Below are 17,431 nucleotides of genomic sequence, written 5' to 3' on the forward strand. Positions count from 1 at the left end.
ACTGAATTTTGGTGTATTAAAAGCAAGAATATTCTTTTTATGTTCATTTGTCAAGTTACCATAGTTTTGGTATTGATGAACTTCTATATGTGCTACATTTAAAATTAGTTTGACTTCAGACAAATTTAGTAATTTGGGGGGAAATAAGCATTTGCCTTCCGGTAAATTCTGTAATTTAAGGAAGAGGAATTGACTCTGGGACAGACTGTTTACTTTTTGGGGTTGAATGTTTAGCCTGACAGCTTCCTATTGAGGTTACCTCAGCCTTGCTTTGAGGGAGCTGATTGAGTTTGTTTTCCCCTAAATGCCAGCAGTGTGTCCCACCTGTAGTACTGAGTGATTCTGTTTGCTTTCATTGCCATGGTGGTTTCCTACTTCATTTTCTAATACCCTCGGCACTCCAAGTGCTGAGAATTAATAACTTTTGGATTTAGAAATTTCAGCTTAAGTGGCTGGTTGCTATTATTTTCCTGCTATAAAGTGACCAAGTTACTTCCTTCCCCTTTCCAGTGGGAAATGAGTGGCAGATGATATTAGAGGCATAATCAGAATTTAAGGTTTTGTATGCCTTCTTCCCAGTATAATTCAACACAGTAACTTGTTCAAACTTCATCTAATTATTCATTTTTTCTGTACAGAGGTTTTTCTATCAGGTTTTGCAGTTGTGCATGGCAGTTACATGTCCAAGGAAATGCTTCTCTCCATTGATTTACTTTAAATGCAACATATCCTATGCTGTCAGCAAGTTCTAGTTTTATCTTGGAATTCCCCATCTGAGGAAGGTGTTGGTCAGAGGTCTTCTCATTTTAGCTGTTCTAGTTGAATGCGTAATTCCAAAGCATCAGATTTGTCCTGTGATGTGTAATGTGCTTTTGGCCAAGCATTAGTGTAGGTTTAATTTGCTGGCTTCTGAGAGGCTGGAAGAGGGAAGTATTTCAGATACTGCCAACTTCCCATTTGCATTGCATGATCCCACCCCAGAAATGCAGTGAACTTGAAACATCCTGTTCTGGATTGTAGTTATTGCAAGTGTAACTGGGGAATTTTAGGGTGTGGGAAACAGCTGTGAGATGCTGCCCTTAGTCTGTCTCAGCTGAAAGGTTGGATCATTTTGCTCCTATTGATTCAGTCACAATTAAATGATAGGGAGATTGTGTTGACCCCATTACATAGTCCACCACAAATGAGCTAACTAAACTAAAGTAACTAAATAAAGCCTACCCTCATGGCTAACAGTGCTGCTATTCCCAGGATAAAGGTACAGTGCTGCAGAGTGGGTTGTGCATAACTGTCTACCTTGAATTAGGTCCAAGTAACTTGGTAGAAAAAACTGTACATATTAGGTGTAATAGTTCAGATGGGTTAAGCACAAGATCTCGAAACTGTCACTGAACAGATGAGTCGTACTTGGCATGCATTGATTAATATAATTTCTACAGAAATCATGACAGCTGGTAAGGGAGCACACAGAGAGGGGTGGTAGCATCTTAAGTCGACAATGTAGGATTCACCAAAGATTGTCAGAACTTTAAAAGCATATAGCCAGCCAGCAACTTGAATGATGTTCCCCATTCCTTTATTTCTATGTACATGGATAAACATTTTATTCCCCAGTTAGGTTTTTTTAAAGGCTAAATAGGTGACTGAATAGCAGATCTGCATGTGCACATAGTTTTCAGCAGGTAGGAATATGTACTTCACATGCACAATTAAATGTAAACAGAAAATACAGGGAGGGACACTTTGCATAAATAGTTACTGCTGTACAGATTGAATGTAACACTAGGCTGTTTTCTTTAGAAGAGACCAACCAGAAAACTTCAGTGTATCCAGTTATCACTGCAACCATATCCCTGGCAGGGCTGGCGGCTTGTTTCCAACACACTGATCAAGATGTCCATCAGCCTGCTGCAGACAAGGGACAGTCTGGACTTCCTGAGAACTCTTCTCCTCATTCAGTGTCTGTTTTCAGCAAGAAAGAAGTAAATGATACAGCTGCTGAACGATTTTTACTGGATCAGTGTAGCACTTCTCTTTCAAAGCATTCGGTCCTTCTAGAAATGCCAGTGGATAAAACTCCCAAATTGTCAGCAGAACCGTCTGAGCAACACTTGACAATGGCTGCAGTCCCAGTAGAGAAAGGGAATAGAAGGAGGAGAAGGTTAAGGAAGAAGAAAACTCTGAGGGCAGCCCATGTGCCAGACAACAGTGATACAGAGCAGGATATGATTGACTTCAAGCCTGTCCGGAAAGTCAAGGGTGGAAAGGTTCCTAAAGGAGAAAAAGTTACTCCTCCAAGAGAGAAGGGTGGAGTTACTGCTCAAGCATCAAGAAACAAAGATGAGAATGACAGTGATGCTTCTCTGGAACTAGTGGAAGTTTCAGCACCTCAGTGTGAGGTGGTTGATGTTGGTTCATCAGCATCAGGAGATGAGAAACCAGACAGTCCATCAAAGAGGGATTTATGCAACTCTGTGGATCGAGCAGTCCTAGAGGCATCTTGTTCTGGGTATGATGAAGTGAGCTCCACCAGTGAGATTGACACAAATTGTAGGAATGATGGGAAAAAAAGGTGAGATTATTGTAGACCTCTGAAAAGTAAAGCTATTAATATTGCACAGTATTCATAAGAGGCTTTTCTTTTTTTCTTTTTTTTTTTTCCTTTATTTTTTTCATTCACAAAGTCTTACATTAGTGACTTCAGGAGTGAAATAAAAATGGAAATAAAAACCAACTTGGCTTTTTTGGTCAACAAGTGAATTTGTCTTGTTATCTACTAATTTCACTTAATACAAGAACAGGGCTGCCCAGTTTGGTTTTGAGCTTAACTGTCACAGCATATTTTCTACTAAGTGCAGAGACTTGTGTTTTGGAGTATTACTTACCCCAGTATTTTGTCTGAAAATGAACATGCAAAGTCCAATTTTGCTACTGTTTATTTTTGTCTTACAGTGTGGCTGAGACACAGACTTCCATATCATTCCTAAGAGGATCAAAGAACTCCTCAGGTATATCTTTTAAGCTTTCCTTCTGATGCTTTGTATATAGTATCTTGCAGGACTTTGAGTTAAGTCTTGATCAGCCTGCTTCCATAGGACAATTTTGCCCTGAAGATAAAAGCTTGCACTCAAAACTAAAGTGACATATACTCGCATCATCTTACACTGAATGCTTTGTGTCTTGACTCCTCCACATCCTCCTTCCCCTCCCACATGAACACTATTGTTCCACAGTCTCTGTAGAGCTCTAGGACAAACAATAATGCAATCTCTTTTTAATATGAAAGATAGTTCTGAACTTAGTCATATGAAGGTCTTTTTAGCACTTTATATTGCCCTCTGTCACATTCACAGTCCTGCTGGAATCCACAATGAAATTTGACTTAACGGTGCTGAACCCATGTAATAGCTCTGCTGGTTGGCAGTACAACTCATAGCAGTGTGTTTTCTTGACTGTGTTCCCATGGTCAAAAGTACATGTCTCTGTCCTACAGAAGTGTCTTCAGAGCCAGGTGAGGATGAAGAACCTACTGAGGGAACCTTTGAGGGTCACTTGGCTGCAGTGAATGCTATTCAGATTTTTGGGAATTTGTTGTATACCTGCTCAGCAGACAAAACAGTTTGTGCCTACAATCTCGTTGTAAGTAAGGTTGTGGGAGTGATGTTACATTAATTGCAATCACAAGGTTGTCTTCTGTAATGCCTTACTGTGTAGTAAAGGAAGCAGCTGTTTTTAAAGCCCCTAATTTATTTTATACTATTCTTTTCTTCAAACCTCTCTTCTCCACCTCTCCAACCCCTTGTCCCTGTGAGAGAGACAAGGGGAGATAGATTACCACATGTATCCTGATTTTTTTTTTGTTTTTTAAGCACTCCTGCCCTGTTCTGTTAGGTGCATATTCCAAGAGGTATTTATGCTGACAGACTCTATGCTTTCCTTTTTAGAGCAGGAAGTGTGTGGCCATCTTTGAAGGACATACTTCAAAAGTGAACTGCCTTCTGGTCACTCAGACAAATGGGAAGAATGCTGCACTCTACACCGGCTCAAGTGACCACACTATCAACTGTTACAATATCAAGGTACTCAAACTCTGTGTTGATTTATTTACATATGCTGCATTTTATGCAAGCCTTTCTTTATAAATATAAATTTTAAAAGCCTTTTAAACCTATATGATCTGGACACGAACACCAGTTCATACCTCTTTAGAGTAGAGCAGGAGAAACAAAACCTCACAAACAAAATAGCAAACTGTTAACTGATTTACTACCCTAATCTTTTGACTAGCTTGTCAGTACTGAGTTTTTGCCAGAACAGCATGGCATAATCCCAAATTTTGGGAATACCAAAGTGCAGGATAGCTGTTTGGCCATGAATCTCACTTTTGTTCCTCTATTTTTAACTTGATTGCTTATGGAAGGCACTGCTCTCTGCTCTGTCTTTAGAGCAGCCATAGAGAGAACAGGTATCTCTTATGCTGAGGGTATGTGAAAGAGCAGACTGAGGCTTCCTGAAGCTGGATATTTGAGGCTAAATGATAAAAATACTTGTCCACCCTCTTCCTTGAAGGACTAGAAAGCAAGTATCTGCTTCAGGAAGGTTTTAAACTCTTTCCCTGTGGGGAACTTACTGGGGAATCCTCAACCATGTAACAGATGGTTTTCATATTTGTGTGTGTATGTATATACATATAGTCGGTAGTCTAAATTTCTATACACAGAATCAATTAAGGGTTGTGACTAGAAAAAAGTGTTTAGGGTTATAACCAGTTGCTGAACTACAGTCAAGCCTTAGAGATGGTCCTGATTAAAATGAGGATCAAACTGCTATATGACACCAGACTGTCAGATGTTTTCTCCAGTTCTGTTGGTTTAAAAAGTGAAAATCATCATTCATTTCAGTTTTTTTTTCTTGAATTATTTTCAGTTAATGAAAATGTTTAAGTACTTCTTTCCATTGCTAGACCAAAGAGTGCATGGAACAGTTTAAGTTGGAAGATCGAGTGCTCTGTTTACACAGTAGATGGCGGATCCTTTATGCAGGTCTTGCAAATGGCACAGTGGTTACTTTCAGCATAAAGGTTAGTTTGTTTAAATACCAGCACCTGAAAGTCTCTTGTGATGCTGTTTCTTTCCTCTGTGTTTCTTTCCATTCTTTATCTACAGTAGTAAATGTATTTGTAATGAACACATTTCAGTATAAATGGTCATTGTTGGCCCCTTTCGGTTGTTTATTTTGTCCATGCATGAAGCTGTCCTATCTGCCTGTCTCTTTGTTTACCTTTCTTTTAAGTGCTATATTGTTACATTTTTCCTTAAGGTTCCTCCTGGTCTACATAACATAAGGAGTTTTTTCTTTGATTTGGAAATTTAATTTTTAAGATGCAGTTTTTACCACTGCTATTCTGTGTGTTACTAAACTGAAATCAGATGCTGTAACAAGCACAACACAAAAAGGACTCAATGGTCTAGTTAGTTTCATACCAAAATTTTAATTCTTTCCATTTCTTTCTTCCCCCACCAGAATAATAAACAGGTTGATACCTTTGAATGCCATGGCCCTAGAGCAGTGAGCTGTTTAGCCACAGCTCAGGAAGGAGCACGCAAGTTGTTGGTAGTGGGCTCCTATGACTGCACCATCAGCGTGCGAGACGCACGGAACGGGCTGCTTCTCAGAACCCTGGAAGGTCACAGCAAGACTATTCTCTGTATGAAGGCAGGTGTCTCTGAAAATACATTTTGGACAAAGAATGCTTAAAATGATGAGCAGATTGTGATAGGAAATGGAGGATTTCTCTATTTTAAATTATAAAAACTGAGCAATTCGGTAGGGAAATTGCATCTGGCTCTCAGCAGCCACGGGATGGAGGTTGGCCGGCTCGCTGTCCCGCCTGTGGTTGCAGGGCAGACACGCGAACGGCCGCCCCCGAGTCACTGCCCCGAGTGGGTGGTGGTGATTGCTGTGGCGTGGGTAGCACAGCAGAGGCACAGGGCACGAGGAAACCGAGGCAGAGGAATAAGGAAAGGACACTTGTCTGAGCCTCCAAATATTTAATCTCGAATGGGGGCAGAGCAAGTGACAAATCTGAACCTGAAGGGGCTACTTTTAAAGGGTAGAGGGAACATGGGGGGACACAAACTTTGACCAATAGGAGGGCATTAGGGGAGGGGTGCAGTGTAAAAGCTCCCCAGTAGAAGCCAACATGGCGAGGGAGCAAACCTTACAATCCAGTTCTGCTTTGAGGAAGGGGTGAAAGATAGGGAGCGCTCCAGAACCAAAGGAGTGTGGTCTCTTTGACAGACAGGGGTAAGACAAGGGAACAAGGGAGGTATATAGGTGGATTGACATGTGGATTGACATACATTTTGGGGGGGGGAAACCGTGGTAAACACCTCAGCACTGAACCATTAGGGAAGCCAAATGGGGTAGAGAGAACAAACTACTACAAACGTATAACAAGGAATATTAAAACATACTACAGAAGAACAAACTGTAAAATAACAGACTACCACAGGAAATTACCTCTGTTTGCCTGCTATATCTCATGTCCTCAGCTGCCACATCTATGTCTGTGTTTTGAACACTTCAGGAATAGTGATTCCATCACTTCCTGGGGCAGCCTCTTCCAATGCCTGATCATCCTTTCACTGAAGAAACTTTTCCTAATACCCATTCTAAACTTCCCCTGGTGCAACTTGAGGCTGTTTCCTCTTGTCTTGTCACTTGTTAGGGGTTAGAGCATTATTTTTCTTACATGAGCAGCATATAAGTATGCAGCACATCCAAAATTTCCTGGAAACATTGGGCTTTACTCTGCACGTGCAGAGCAGCATTCTGCATTCAGTTTGCTTGGTCCCGGATTTGCTGCTGTGCTGTCTGTGAGAATAATCCATAGGTAGGATGAGTTAGCCTGTTGGGCTGCAAGTTAACGTCTTCTATGTCAGTTGTGAAATGTCAAAAATCATTGTAATACATCTTCTAGCTCTTATGTGAAGAACTCAGTACTCTTGATTGATTTTAAGGCTCTCAAATTTAGGAAATATTACAGTATAACTTTAAACTGAACAGTGTCTTAATATTTTGCTTGCCCATTTCCATATCTGTTACAAAATATAAAACTTTTTTTTTTTTTTTTTTTTTTTTGGTAAGGTTGTGAATGATCTGGTATTCAGTGGCTCCAGTGATCAGTCTGTCCATGCCCACAACATTCACGTAAGTCTCATATAGAATCATGGAATGACTTTTGCTACTAAGGCACCGAATTCCTATGCTATGAAGTCAGTATTTCCACAATATTTGCCTGACTAGTGGGGCAGATTGCTTCCAGAAAAGGAAGTCTCATGATTTTGTGAATGTGACTGTGCACAATAGGTAACTCTGGAGGCATGAAGAGGCTACATAAACCTGCTGACTCTTGTCATATGATATGCAATGCCTTTTTATCTGGCCATCTTGCTTTTGCAAATATAACTACAAACATGCAGATAATATGGAAAGGGTTCAAAGAAAAGCAGTGTGAGATATTCTGGTAGGGAAAAAGTTTCTTTATTACTGGAAGAACTTGAGGAGCATGGTGTTCCAAGCTAGATGGTTTGAAAGCGTCATGAATGCTTTGTCTCTAGCTTACCATTCTCTTCCTCTTTTACGCTATCTTCCCTTAGTCCTAGCAGAAGGATTCATGTAGCTATGCAATAAATTAGATTAAGAAACTTATCAGAGGGAAATTTTAGTTGACATAAAAAGAATATATTTCTGTAAAAAGAATATATATTCTGAACTGATCCTTGTGGTTACATAAATACTGCTAATACTAATAGTATGGTACTACTTTCAGGATGGGTGGGAATACGTAACTAATGATGGAAACAGAATCAATTAGGTTGAAAAGACTTCTGAGATCATAGAAAACAGCCTGTGACCAAACACCACCATATGAGCTATACCGTGGCATTGTCAGCATCCAGTCTTTCCCTAAACGCTTCCAGGGACAGTGACTCCAACACCTCCCGCGGCAGCCTGTTCAAAAATTTAATCACCCTTTTTGTGAAGAATTTCTTCCTAGTGTCCAACCTCCCTGGTGCAGCTTGAGGCCATTTCCTCTTGTCCTGTTGCTGGTTGCATGGGAAAAGGAGCTGACCCCTCTCTGGCACACGCTCCTTTCAGGGACTTGTAGGGAGTGATAAAGGCCCCCTGGGCCTCTTCCTCTCCAGGTCAAACAGCCCCAGCTCCTTCAGCTGCTTCTCATTACACTTGTGCTCCAGACCCTTCACCAGCTTCTTTCCCTTCTTTGCACTCACTCCAGCACCTCAATGTCCTTCCTGAACTGAGGGGCCCAAAACCGCACACTGTACTCAAGATGTGGCCTCACCAGTGCTGAGTACAGGGGAAGAATCACTTCCCTGGTACTGCTGGCCACGTTATTCCTGGTACAGGCCAGGATACCATTGGCTTTTTGGCCACCTGAGCACACTGATGGCTCATGTTCAGAAGCAGAAGAGGAGAAAGAGAACTTTACACAGACCCATGCATTTCTATTGTACTGGAATGGCTCTGTGTTAGGATGGGCAAACAAAAGGATAAGCAGTATTTGATCATAATCTATAAGTGCCTTCACAGGGAATAGAATTCTAATAAAGGGTGTTTCCATTTTTGAGTAGTGAGCATTGAAGCTAGCTACCCTATACATAGGGGTTAGGTAAAATCATTTTGTACTTTTATTTAAGAAAAACCAAACCAAACACCTTTTTACCTTTGCTTTTTCTTGATGCAGACTGGAGAGCTGGTACGGATCTACAAGGGCCATAACCATGCAGTAACGGTTGTGAACATTCTTGGCAAAGTCATGGTGACAGCATGTCTGGATAAATTTGTTCGTGTTTATGAACTGCAGGTAAGAAAATAGGTGGTTACTAATGAAATTAATCTAATATGGGTTTAATAATGATTTGAAGTCAGATAGAAGTCATCTTTGTACTTTCTGGTCTCTAGCCCATCTCTCTTTTTCCTGTCACTCAGTATATGTAGTTGTCTCACCAGTCAAAATACATGGGTTTTAAAGAATATAGCTTAAAACATTTTTTAGAACCTGGGTTATTCCAAGACAATGACAGCTCAGAAAAGTGGGAAAATGTTAGCTTTTTCTGCTGAAAGAACAAGTGCTTAGTTGGACAAAAAGACTCCCAGAAGCAATGTAAGCAAAAGTGAGCTTTCAAGGTGGCTATAAAGTTTGGAATCCACCATAGCAGTTTAGTTGCTACCAAGGAAACTGCTCTTGGAAGTATTATCATTTACATGTCTGTGAATGAAAAATGTCATGCTATTAAACGTCTGTTTCTGTTTCTTTCAAGTCACACGACCGCTTGCAAGTCTATGGAGGCCACACAGATATGATCATGTGTATGACCATCCATAAGAGCATGGTATCTCCCTTCTTTTCACTGTTCTTAAAGAGAAAGTTGTAATTGCCACAGGTGCATACAAGGCATAATTCTTCAGATAAAGAAATCAGCCTGCTGTTTGGCTGCATTTCCAAGTTGTTCTCAGTCAAAGAGTCAAGTGGCTATAACAGCTTTATATTTATGTAATGTTATTGTCTGGGGAAAAAATCACTGTTCAGCTTAATGCAGTCTTAAAACAATAGTTCTTTTTGCAGTTATGATTACAGTGAAGACACTAGAAATAGTAAAATACTTCTGCTTTTTCAAGTGTCAATCCTGTTTGACTTTTACTCAGGGGAATCTCTCAGATGATTCTGAGAGAGAAAAACTTCACCCACAGCCAAACCTCTAGCAACCTTTGACAGAACATAAATAAAGGTGTGCAATTGATTCAGATGTACAGGTTTCTTCATGCATCTGCTCTGCAAGATAAATTTCAGAATCACTTCTGGATAAATATTTTTTAAAATAGACTTTAGAAGCACTTATTTGTCTGCATGTCTAGGAATTTGTTTGCAAAGTTTCTTTGAGACTATAAAATGAAAGGTATAGTAGTGATCTGTAATAACAGAAAAGTTAAATCCAAAGGAACAGATTTCCTCCTAATTGGAATACATTCTGCCCAAGCATCACATCTCATATGAGACCAGCCTGAGGCTTGAACTGTGCCCCATCAGTGGTCTTTGTGGGCATTCTCAAATCAAAGAAGGGTTCAGAAGAGAAGTTTAGTGAAGAGTGAAAGGATTTGCATCAGCCTTTCTGAAATTCTGATGTTCTTTCACACACTTCCTCTCCATACTTTTTTGATATACATATAACTAGTTAAGTCTTGGAAATACATTCAACTTGACATTTACACCTACATATTTTTGAACTTTAGTGGAGAGCACCATAATTTAAACTTTTCTGAACTGTTACACACATGACACTATCAACAATAGAGGTTATGGAAGCATTTCTTATTCATGTGTAGGTTTTTATGAACTGTGAATTTGGTTATACCTATTTTTTAAATATAGAAGCCTTGCATGCTGATATTTCATTGTTTTTTACCAACACTGAAGTCTCCTTCAAAATTTTACTTTTTTTTTTCTTTTATTCCCAGCTTGTTTATCCATAAATGTTTCTTTTACAGATCTACACCGGATGCTATGATGGCAGTGTCAGAGCTGTGAGGCTTAATCTGATGCAAAATTATCGATGCTGGGTAATTAGCAAATTGTTTTTAGCCTTTGTTATTGAATTTTCTAGCCTCTAGTCACTTAGTCTTGGGTAGCTTGGCCTTATATTTTTCATAATTTTTTTTTTTTAATGTGTATGTACTTTTAAAGTATGTATCACTTAGATATATGTCACCAGTTTAATACCAAAAACTTTGGCTGAGTGACATAGAAAAGCTGATTTACTGTGCTAAATAAGTTTAAATAAATTCCAAATGACTTTGTCACAGCTAAGCTTAAACCTCATAAAGGCTTAATTCCTCTCTTCCTCCTGCCATTTCTGTTGATAGTCTAGGCTTGGCTAAAGGCAAGAAAAGTTCTGTAAAGCTGTAATTAGAGGAATAGAGACCATGGAAAATGGAAATGCAATAAGAAAAAAACTTACAGGAGCTGGCAGACGTGCTTACAGTCTTGCAAGAATATTGTGAAATTGCAGGAAGAAAAGCATTAGCAAAAATTTTATTTCCCAGGCTTATTCTGGTGTGTTGTTTTTTCTCCAAGTGGCATGGATGTTCACTGATCTTTGGAGTTGTGGACCATCTGAAACAACACCTGCTAACTGACCACACAAATCCAAATTTTCAGACCCTGAAATGTCGTTGGAAGAACTGTGATGCTTTCTTTACTTCCAGGAAAGGTTCCAAGCAGGTATGTGGTTGAAATAACTTTGTTGTATTTAGTAAAATAAAGTACTTTATACTACTACAATGGTGGGACTTGATCCTATTTCTCTTAAAAAGGGTTAAATTTTTCTAGCTTTGGCAGGCTTAACTGCATGTGGTTACAGTCATCCAAGGCTAATAGGGTTCAGTTCAGCCTGTGGCAGATGAACAGTGCAACTATGGTACTTTGACATATGGTCAATTAAAAACAGTTTGACCCTAAAATATTACATAGAAATGGTAGAATTCTTAAAATATAAAAGAAATTCTACTCAAGATGTTGGGAAGTTTTTGGATAAATGTCTTTATAAGATGAACAGACATCTGCCTTGAAAGCAGGTTTTAATCCTTTTCATTTTTATCCATTGCTATCTCTTTCATTGTTGTTTATTTTTCACAAGAGATTGTTAGCAAAACCAATCTTTAAATAAGTAGTGCATGAACTTCTAGATAAAAGTCAGCACAGAAGTGGGAAAGATGAAGAAGGCATAAAAATTGGATGAAGTGATGTAGAAAGGAGTGGGGGGTGGGTGTAAGGAGGGCAGTTACCTATAGGCTGATTGGTAAAATCTACGTTTTAGTCCTTGGCGATATAAACTGCCTTCCTTTGAATGCCTTCCAACATATGGGAAGGATGAAAGTTTCTTCAAGAATTAACGAACAGCAGAATCCTTTATTTCTCTGTAAGTGCTGGCTTTGGATATGATGTGTTTATTTAATTTGCTCTTGTAATCAAAAAGGAAACTGGTTTTTATTTGCCTTTAATGCTATGGTATGTGGAACACTATATATGAGATTTAATAGCTTGACAATGATAATACTTATCTTTTTAGAAGCTTTAAGCCAAACAAATGTATGTTATCTCGAATGTCACTTTCACTGATGCTTCTAATATTTTGCCGTTTTTTGCGGAGTTTTTTTGTGATGATCATAATGATTTTTTTTAAATGACTTCTCTGGTTCTTTTCTAGGATGCTGTAGGACACATTGAAAGACATGCTGAGGATGACAGCAGGATTGACTCATGAAGCTTTTCACCTCCCACATTGGGAAGTAATTTTGTATGTCAGAATTATTCCAAATAACATCAGTTTCTTACTCCAGTCTTTCCTCTTTTCCCACTTGGAATGCAAAGTCTGAGTGGGGCTGAAATGCATTGCTACAGAGACTGCAGGTTGTGTTGCAGTCTGCAGAAGTAAGGCTGGTAATTAAGACTTAACCCAAGTTCCTGCAAGTTTTTAATTAATTGGTGGACAAGAATATTCCTTCCTCTTGTTTGCCTTGTTTCTTTGTTGTTTGTCTTTTTTCAGGTGGTTTTATTTTTTTTAAGAAGCATAGTCTTTGGGAAGTCCAAAGGGGTGTTGAAAACTTAGATTACAATAGGTGCTGCTGTTTGCAAACTCAACTTGAATCCTGTTATGTGTCTAAGACATGTCTGGTTTTGTTGTAGCCAGTTTTATAGCTGATTTTAATAAAATTCTGCAAACCAGAATATCACAAATTCTAACAATGTAACCTGAATATCCAGTGTACATTTTTACTCTTCATGAAAAGAAAAGGGGGACTGGAATAAACTAATTTTTTAATGTTAATTGTAGCTTATTTTTTATTCCTTGTGTAAAAATTGCTATAACTGGCACAGTAATAGATACCATACCTCTTGAGGTATTTTGTTTATTTTGAGGGAAGTGGTTATTTCTTGAAAGACATGCCAGTAGTAGCAAAACAGCCAGAACAGTGGCTGTGCTCACAGGCTTTGCAATCTTAGTCTTTTTCAGTATAGGTCTTAATGTATGGGAAAGAAGTATGTGGTATTTGTTTTTCTTTTAGTTAAAGAGCAGTGTAGCCACCACTGCTGGCTTGATAAAACACTGTAATTGGATTGCTGATTTTATGTAATCTTAGTGACTGAGCTTTGACAGTCCCATACCCTCATGGCATAGCAAACCAAGAGAAATGCAAAGGCACTGTGTGTCTGAGTGCATCCACTTTGGTAGTGTTTTGTTTGTGTTGTGAACTGGCTTAATTGGTTTGGGCTATATGAAGTTCACAAAAATTCAACTGGAAAGAATGGAGCAGGATTTTAAAGTCTAAAGTTCTCAAGCAGAAGCTGAGGATATGAAATGCATATCACATGTAAAAGTCTTATTTCTCCTAATGCACAGAAAGTACCACAGAGAGGCCAGCACAGAAGGGAAGACTGTTTCAACTTGTCAGGGTTCCCCTGCAAGTGTCCCCTTGAGCGGGATGGCTTCACCTTGTGAAGTTCAGTGAAATGCCCTTCTGGCACTTGCCATCCTCTCTCCCTTAATGACACTAATTTAGCAAAGACCCCTCTTAACATTGAGACTAATCTAGCAAGGAGCTTTGTGTTCACTTTTGCCTAACTTGCTGCTCAGGATAAAATAAGCAGAGATTTTCCTAAGCTGTAAGTAAAGGTGAAGACAGCAAACTGAGCTGCTGATACATTAATCCAGTGCTTTTCAAAAAAACCTGAGTGGACTTTTAGTGGGTATCTTTTTCACAAACACTTTCAGACTTGTCAACCATAGACCAAATAAGTTTTATAGCCTCATTCTTTGACTGTAAAGAAGCCTTTTTAGGCCAAGAAAGTGAATGATTCAGGAAATCCCGTGGATGTTCCACTGCCTCAAATAAGGAACCTGAGGGCCTTCTCTGGAGAGCAATGGATTTGTATTATCTTAGCAGACAAGCAGAATTGCTCTGACACTGATGAATATTTTTTATGAGACAGGAGTAAAATATGAATGAGATGCAGTAGCATCCTCCTTCAAAGACATGAGAATCTCTGAGATTCTAGTGCTTTTGTGGTGATTGATTTTGTTTGTTTATTTTATATTAAGCTGTTTGTGGATAGCAAAAAGCCCCAATATGTGGCTCAGACCTCAGGCTGTTCTGAGGATCTTGTTGTTTTGGTTTTTGGGGATGTGTGTTTGTGGTTTTGATGGGCTTTTTAATCTTTCTTTCTCTGGGCTGTGGATGAAGCAATTCAATAGAGAATCAAGTTTGGGGAAGTCTTTAAGCGGTGTAGATGTTTTATGAGGGACAGTGTAATGCTCTGAAGTCTGAGAGCATTTGTTTGGGTTTTTTCATGACCTAAAAGCAGAAGACTGCATAACACTTAAAGCATTTCCAAAGGTATTGATGTTCAGGAGTTCTTCTGGGAGTTTTTTGAACCACAATGAGGGAGCATGTAAGTGTGGCATAAACAGACTGGGTGTCCTAAGCTGTCCTTCATGGACTGTGCTGCAAGTGAAAACGTGTGGAGGTGTGTCCGGAGGACAAGCCTGTAGGGCAATAGTGGCATTCTGAAAAATGTGTGTGAGAGTAGATTTTGTTACTTCTCTCTTGTGATTCTTTACATTCTTTCAGCTGTTTTCAGGAACATATAGAGATCGTGTTCCCTAGATGTTGCAACAAACAGAGTTATTACACTTTATTTGCATTCCCATTTGCTTGTTGGGTTTATCTTTTCTAGTTGGTGAAAGCAGTCTCTCTTTTTGTGTGGTCCATGATATTTCCTTAACTGTCTTGAAAACAATCCTCCTGAAAAGTCTGGGCTTCTGAAGTCCAGCTTTAGCAGTGGTGTCTTTTGCTACTTTGTTGGTCATGTCAGATACATTGTAAGAATTCTAAAATGGATAAGAGGTGGGAAAATAGTAGAGCTGCATGAGTGAAAAATTTGCTTCATAAATCAGAAACAATTTTTTTTAATCCTCAGGGGTTCAGAGGAAAATGCTGTACTGTTTTGTCATGAGAATATCTTTAAAGGAATTGCTATAAAGCTGAGCAGCTGTGGAAATCCCCCAGCTTCTCTGGAGTTCTGTGGAGAGGTTTCCTCTTTGTTCAGCTGGAATTTGGTGCAGATTTCACAACTGGCCATTTACTTATTCTGGACACAGTTGCAGAAGAGAGAGATGCCAAACTAATGTTTGTTTGTTGGTATTCATTAATGATCCTCCCTGGTCTTGGAACTTAGGGTTTTGACTCCTGATACACTTCTAGTTGAAGAATGTAGTAACTTTGGGAAGGTGGGCTGTTTATGACATGTAACACAGTAATATTTGCATGAAAAGCAGTGCTGCACATCTGAAGCCAGTTTCAAGACTATTTATTTTTGGGTTTGGTTTGTTTTTTTTATGCAAGTAAAAAGTTGTGGGTGGAAGAGTGAGTAGAGTGAGGATTTATTTTGTGGTTAGCTGTGGATTTTTTTATTAGTCAGGTGTTTAAAAAGAAGTTCTGGACTTGCTCTATGGCTAATTACATATGGCAGCCCTTTAGGGGCCTTTTTGGATTGGTCTAGATTTGTTTCTCCTTTCTCCTTCAAATTTCAGAGAAAAATAACAGCTATCTGGCAGTGCAAAACACTCTGGCCTAATGCTGCTGCTGCTTCTGTATGTGGAAGGGGATGGAGGGAAAACTTCTGCATCTCTTGGTACAAGGATGCATTAAATATCCAGGCTTCTGCTTACATTGTGTCACTTACATGTGAATTACAGACTTTAAACATATAAACCAGCACATAAGTTGGCTTCTGCAAAATAGCAGGAGCTTGGCTGTGTGGAGTGTTTGAAGTAGTGCAGTTCTTAATGCACATTTTCAAACAGTACAATCAGCTGGATCAAGGTAAATGATAACTGCAAACTTGCAATAAATGGCAGGGGAAATGTTTTTGTTGGAAAAATACTTTTCCATTAAGCGGAATTAAAACACAGGTACAGGTGAATCTTGGTTTTCAGGTTTGTATGGTACTATAATTCAAGCAGTCTAAGTTGTCCAGAGTTGCAGAATATGTGAGGAAGGATAAGGAAATGGTTTCAGCTACTGTTTGTAAAAGAATTAATCCTCAAGAAGCAAACTGTGTAGGTATATATTCTGTTATATGTGCCTGCCAGCTTCTCAGATTTCATTTTGCTGTAATGTTAAACAGTCTTTTGAAAGAATGGAAGTGGAATAAAACAACTTGATTGAATATTTAGTAATTTAAGCTGTGTAGAACATGTGCACAGACTGATCATTGTTTTCTTCTCTTACTTTGGTACAAAGCTGTGAGTGTAATAATGAAACTTTACATGGCAAAAGAAGAAATTAAAAAAAATAAACTTCTTTATATTGTTATGGTTTGTCTGTTTCTCCTTTGTTTTAAATAGAATGGTTTTCACAGGATTTGATAGAACTTGACTTTATTCTGTATTTTTTCCTGTTCTATGAGTGCTGGATAAAATCAGACAGGCCACTTTGAAGCTCCAGCACTGGCAGGAATGTTACAGGTGTGCAGGAAACCTCAGACCTAGTTATTTGGCAAAGAAATGAAACTGTCCACCCAAGTGATGCCTCCTGTCTAGCTTCATGGCCCATTGCAAGGGAAGTTCTCTAGAGCTTGTTGGTAGTTAACTCACCAGAACTGTAAGGACCAGTTTCGAGTTGCCAATTAAAAATCCTGATTTTGATCTTTTGACTGATAGATTTTGTTTTGTCTCTGAACATCCCAAATATAAGAGCATCTCTGCCATACTTGTATGGAAAATAATAGCTTTGTGGAGGTAAGGCTGGAAGCCAGGGCTCCAAGTGTTCCAGTCATCCTGAAATTTATTTGGGTTAAAAAATAGTTGAATTAAGAAGGAGAATAACTTTTCTTAAGATAAATCATAGGATTTTCATCCTCTTTCAGAGTAAGTTACAGTGCAAGACAACACTAAGAACTTTATAGTCAAAAGGTTTTCTGCTTCATAGTGACCTTTCAGTTAAATGTACTACACACTGGAATAACTTTCAGTGGATGCTACAATTTATTTTTAAAATTTTACTTTACATTAGTGGATTGCTTTGCTACTTTTTGCCACTAGACAACGGTTCTCCTGACAAAGTCTGGTCTTCATTGCATGTTTTGTTTGCCTTTCCATTTTTTATATTGTACTTGTGAAAACCTGTCATCCTTTAAGCTGGTAGCAAGGGAACCTCTCAAATGCTTTTTTTTTTAATGTGTTCAAGGAGTAAAGTGGCAAATATTTGAGATATTAAGCTAATTTCACACTTGCCATAAACTCCAAAAGCTGCTGTGTATTCAAGAGAATGATGGAAGAGTGCTCAA

The 17,431-nt window shown here is 38.8% G+C and overlaps 1 protein-coding gene across 1 annotated transcript in view; it reads left to right on the forward strand.

The window, feature by feature from the left end:
* Positions 1-16,458, forward strand: part of ZNF106 (zinc finger protein 106) — a 40,139-nt gene extending 23,681 nt beyond the window's left edge. Inside the window, exons 11-22 of the mRNA XM_068193411.1 lie at positions 1,801-2,572; positions 2,953-3,008; positions 3,494-3,639; positions 3,945-4,079; positions 4,964-5,080; positions 5,524-5,715; positions 7,150-7,212; positions 8,771-8,890; positions 9,348-9,419; positions 10,573-10,644; positions 11,159-11,305; positions 12,291-16,458. Of these exons, the coding sequence (XP_068049512.1) occupies positions 1,801-2,572; positions 2,953-3,008; positions 3,494-3,639; positions 3,945-4,079; positions 4,964-5,080; positions 5,524-5,715; positions 7,150-7,212; positions 8,771-8,890; positions 9,348-9,419; positions 10,573-10,644; positions 11,159-11,305; positions 12,291-12,347 (1,949 nt within the window). The 3' untranslated portion in view covers positions 12,348-16,458. The remainder of the gene's footprint in view (positions 1-1,800; positions 2,573-2,952; positions 3,009-3,493; positions 3,640-3,944; positions 4,080-4,963; positions 5,081-5,523; positions 5,716-7,149; positions 7,213-8,770; positions 8,891-9,347; positions 9,420-10,572; positions 10,645-11,158; positions 11,306-12,290) is intronic.
* The last annotated feature ends 973 nt before the right edge of the window (positions 16,459-17,431 follow it).

Source organism: Anomalospiza imberbis, chromosome 6 (genome assembly GCF_031753505.1).
Source record: "Anomalospiza imberbis isolate Cuckoo-Finch-1a 21T00152 chromosome 6, ASM3175350v1, whole genome shotgun sequence".
Classification (NCBI taxonomy): domain Eukaryota; kingdom Metazoa; phylum Chordata; class Aves; order Passeriformes; family Viduidae; genus Anomalospiza; species Anomalospiza imberbis.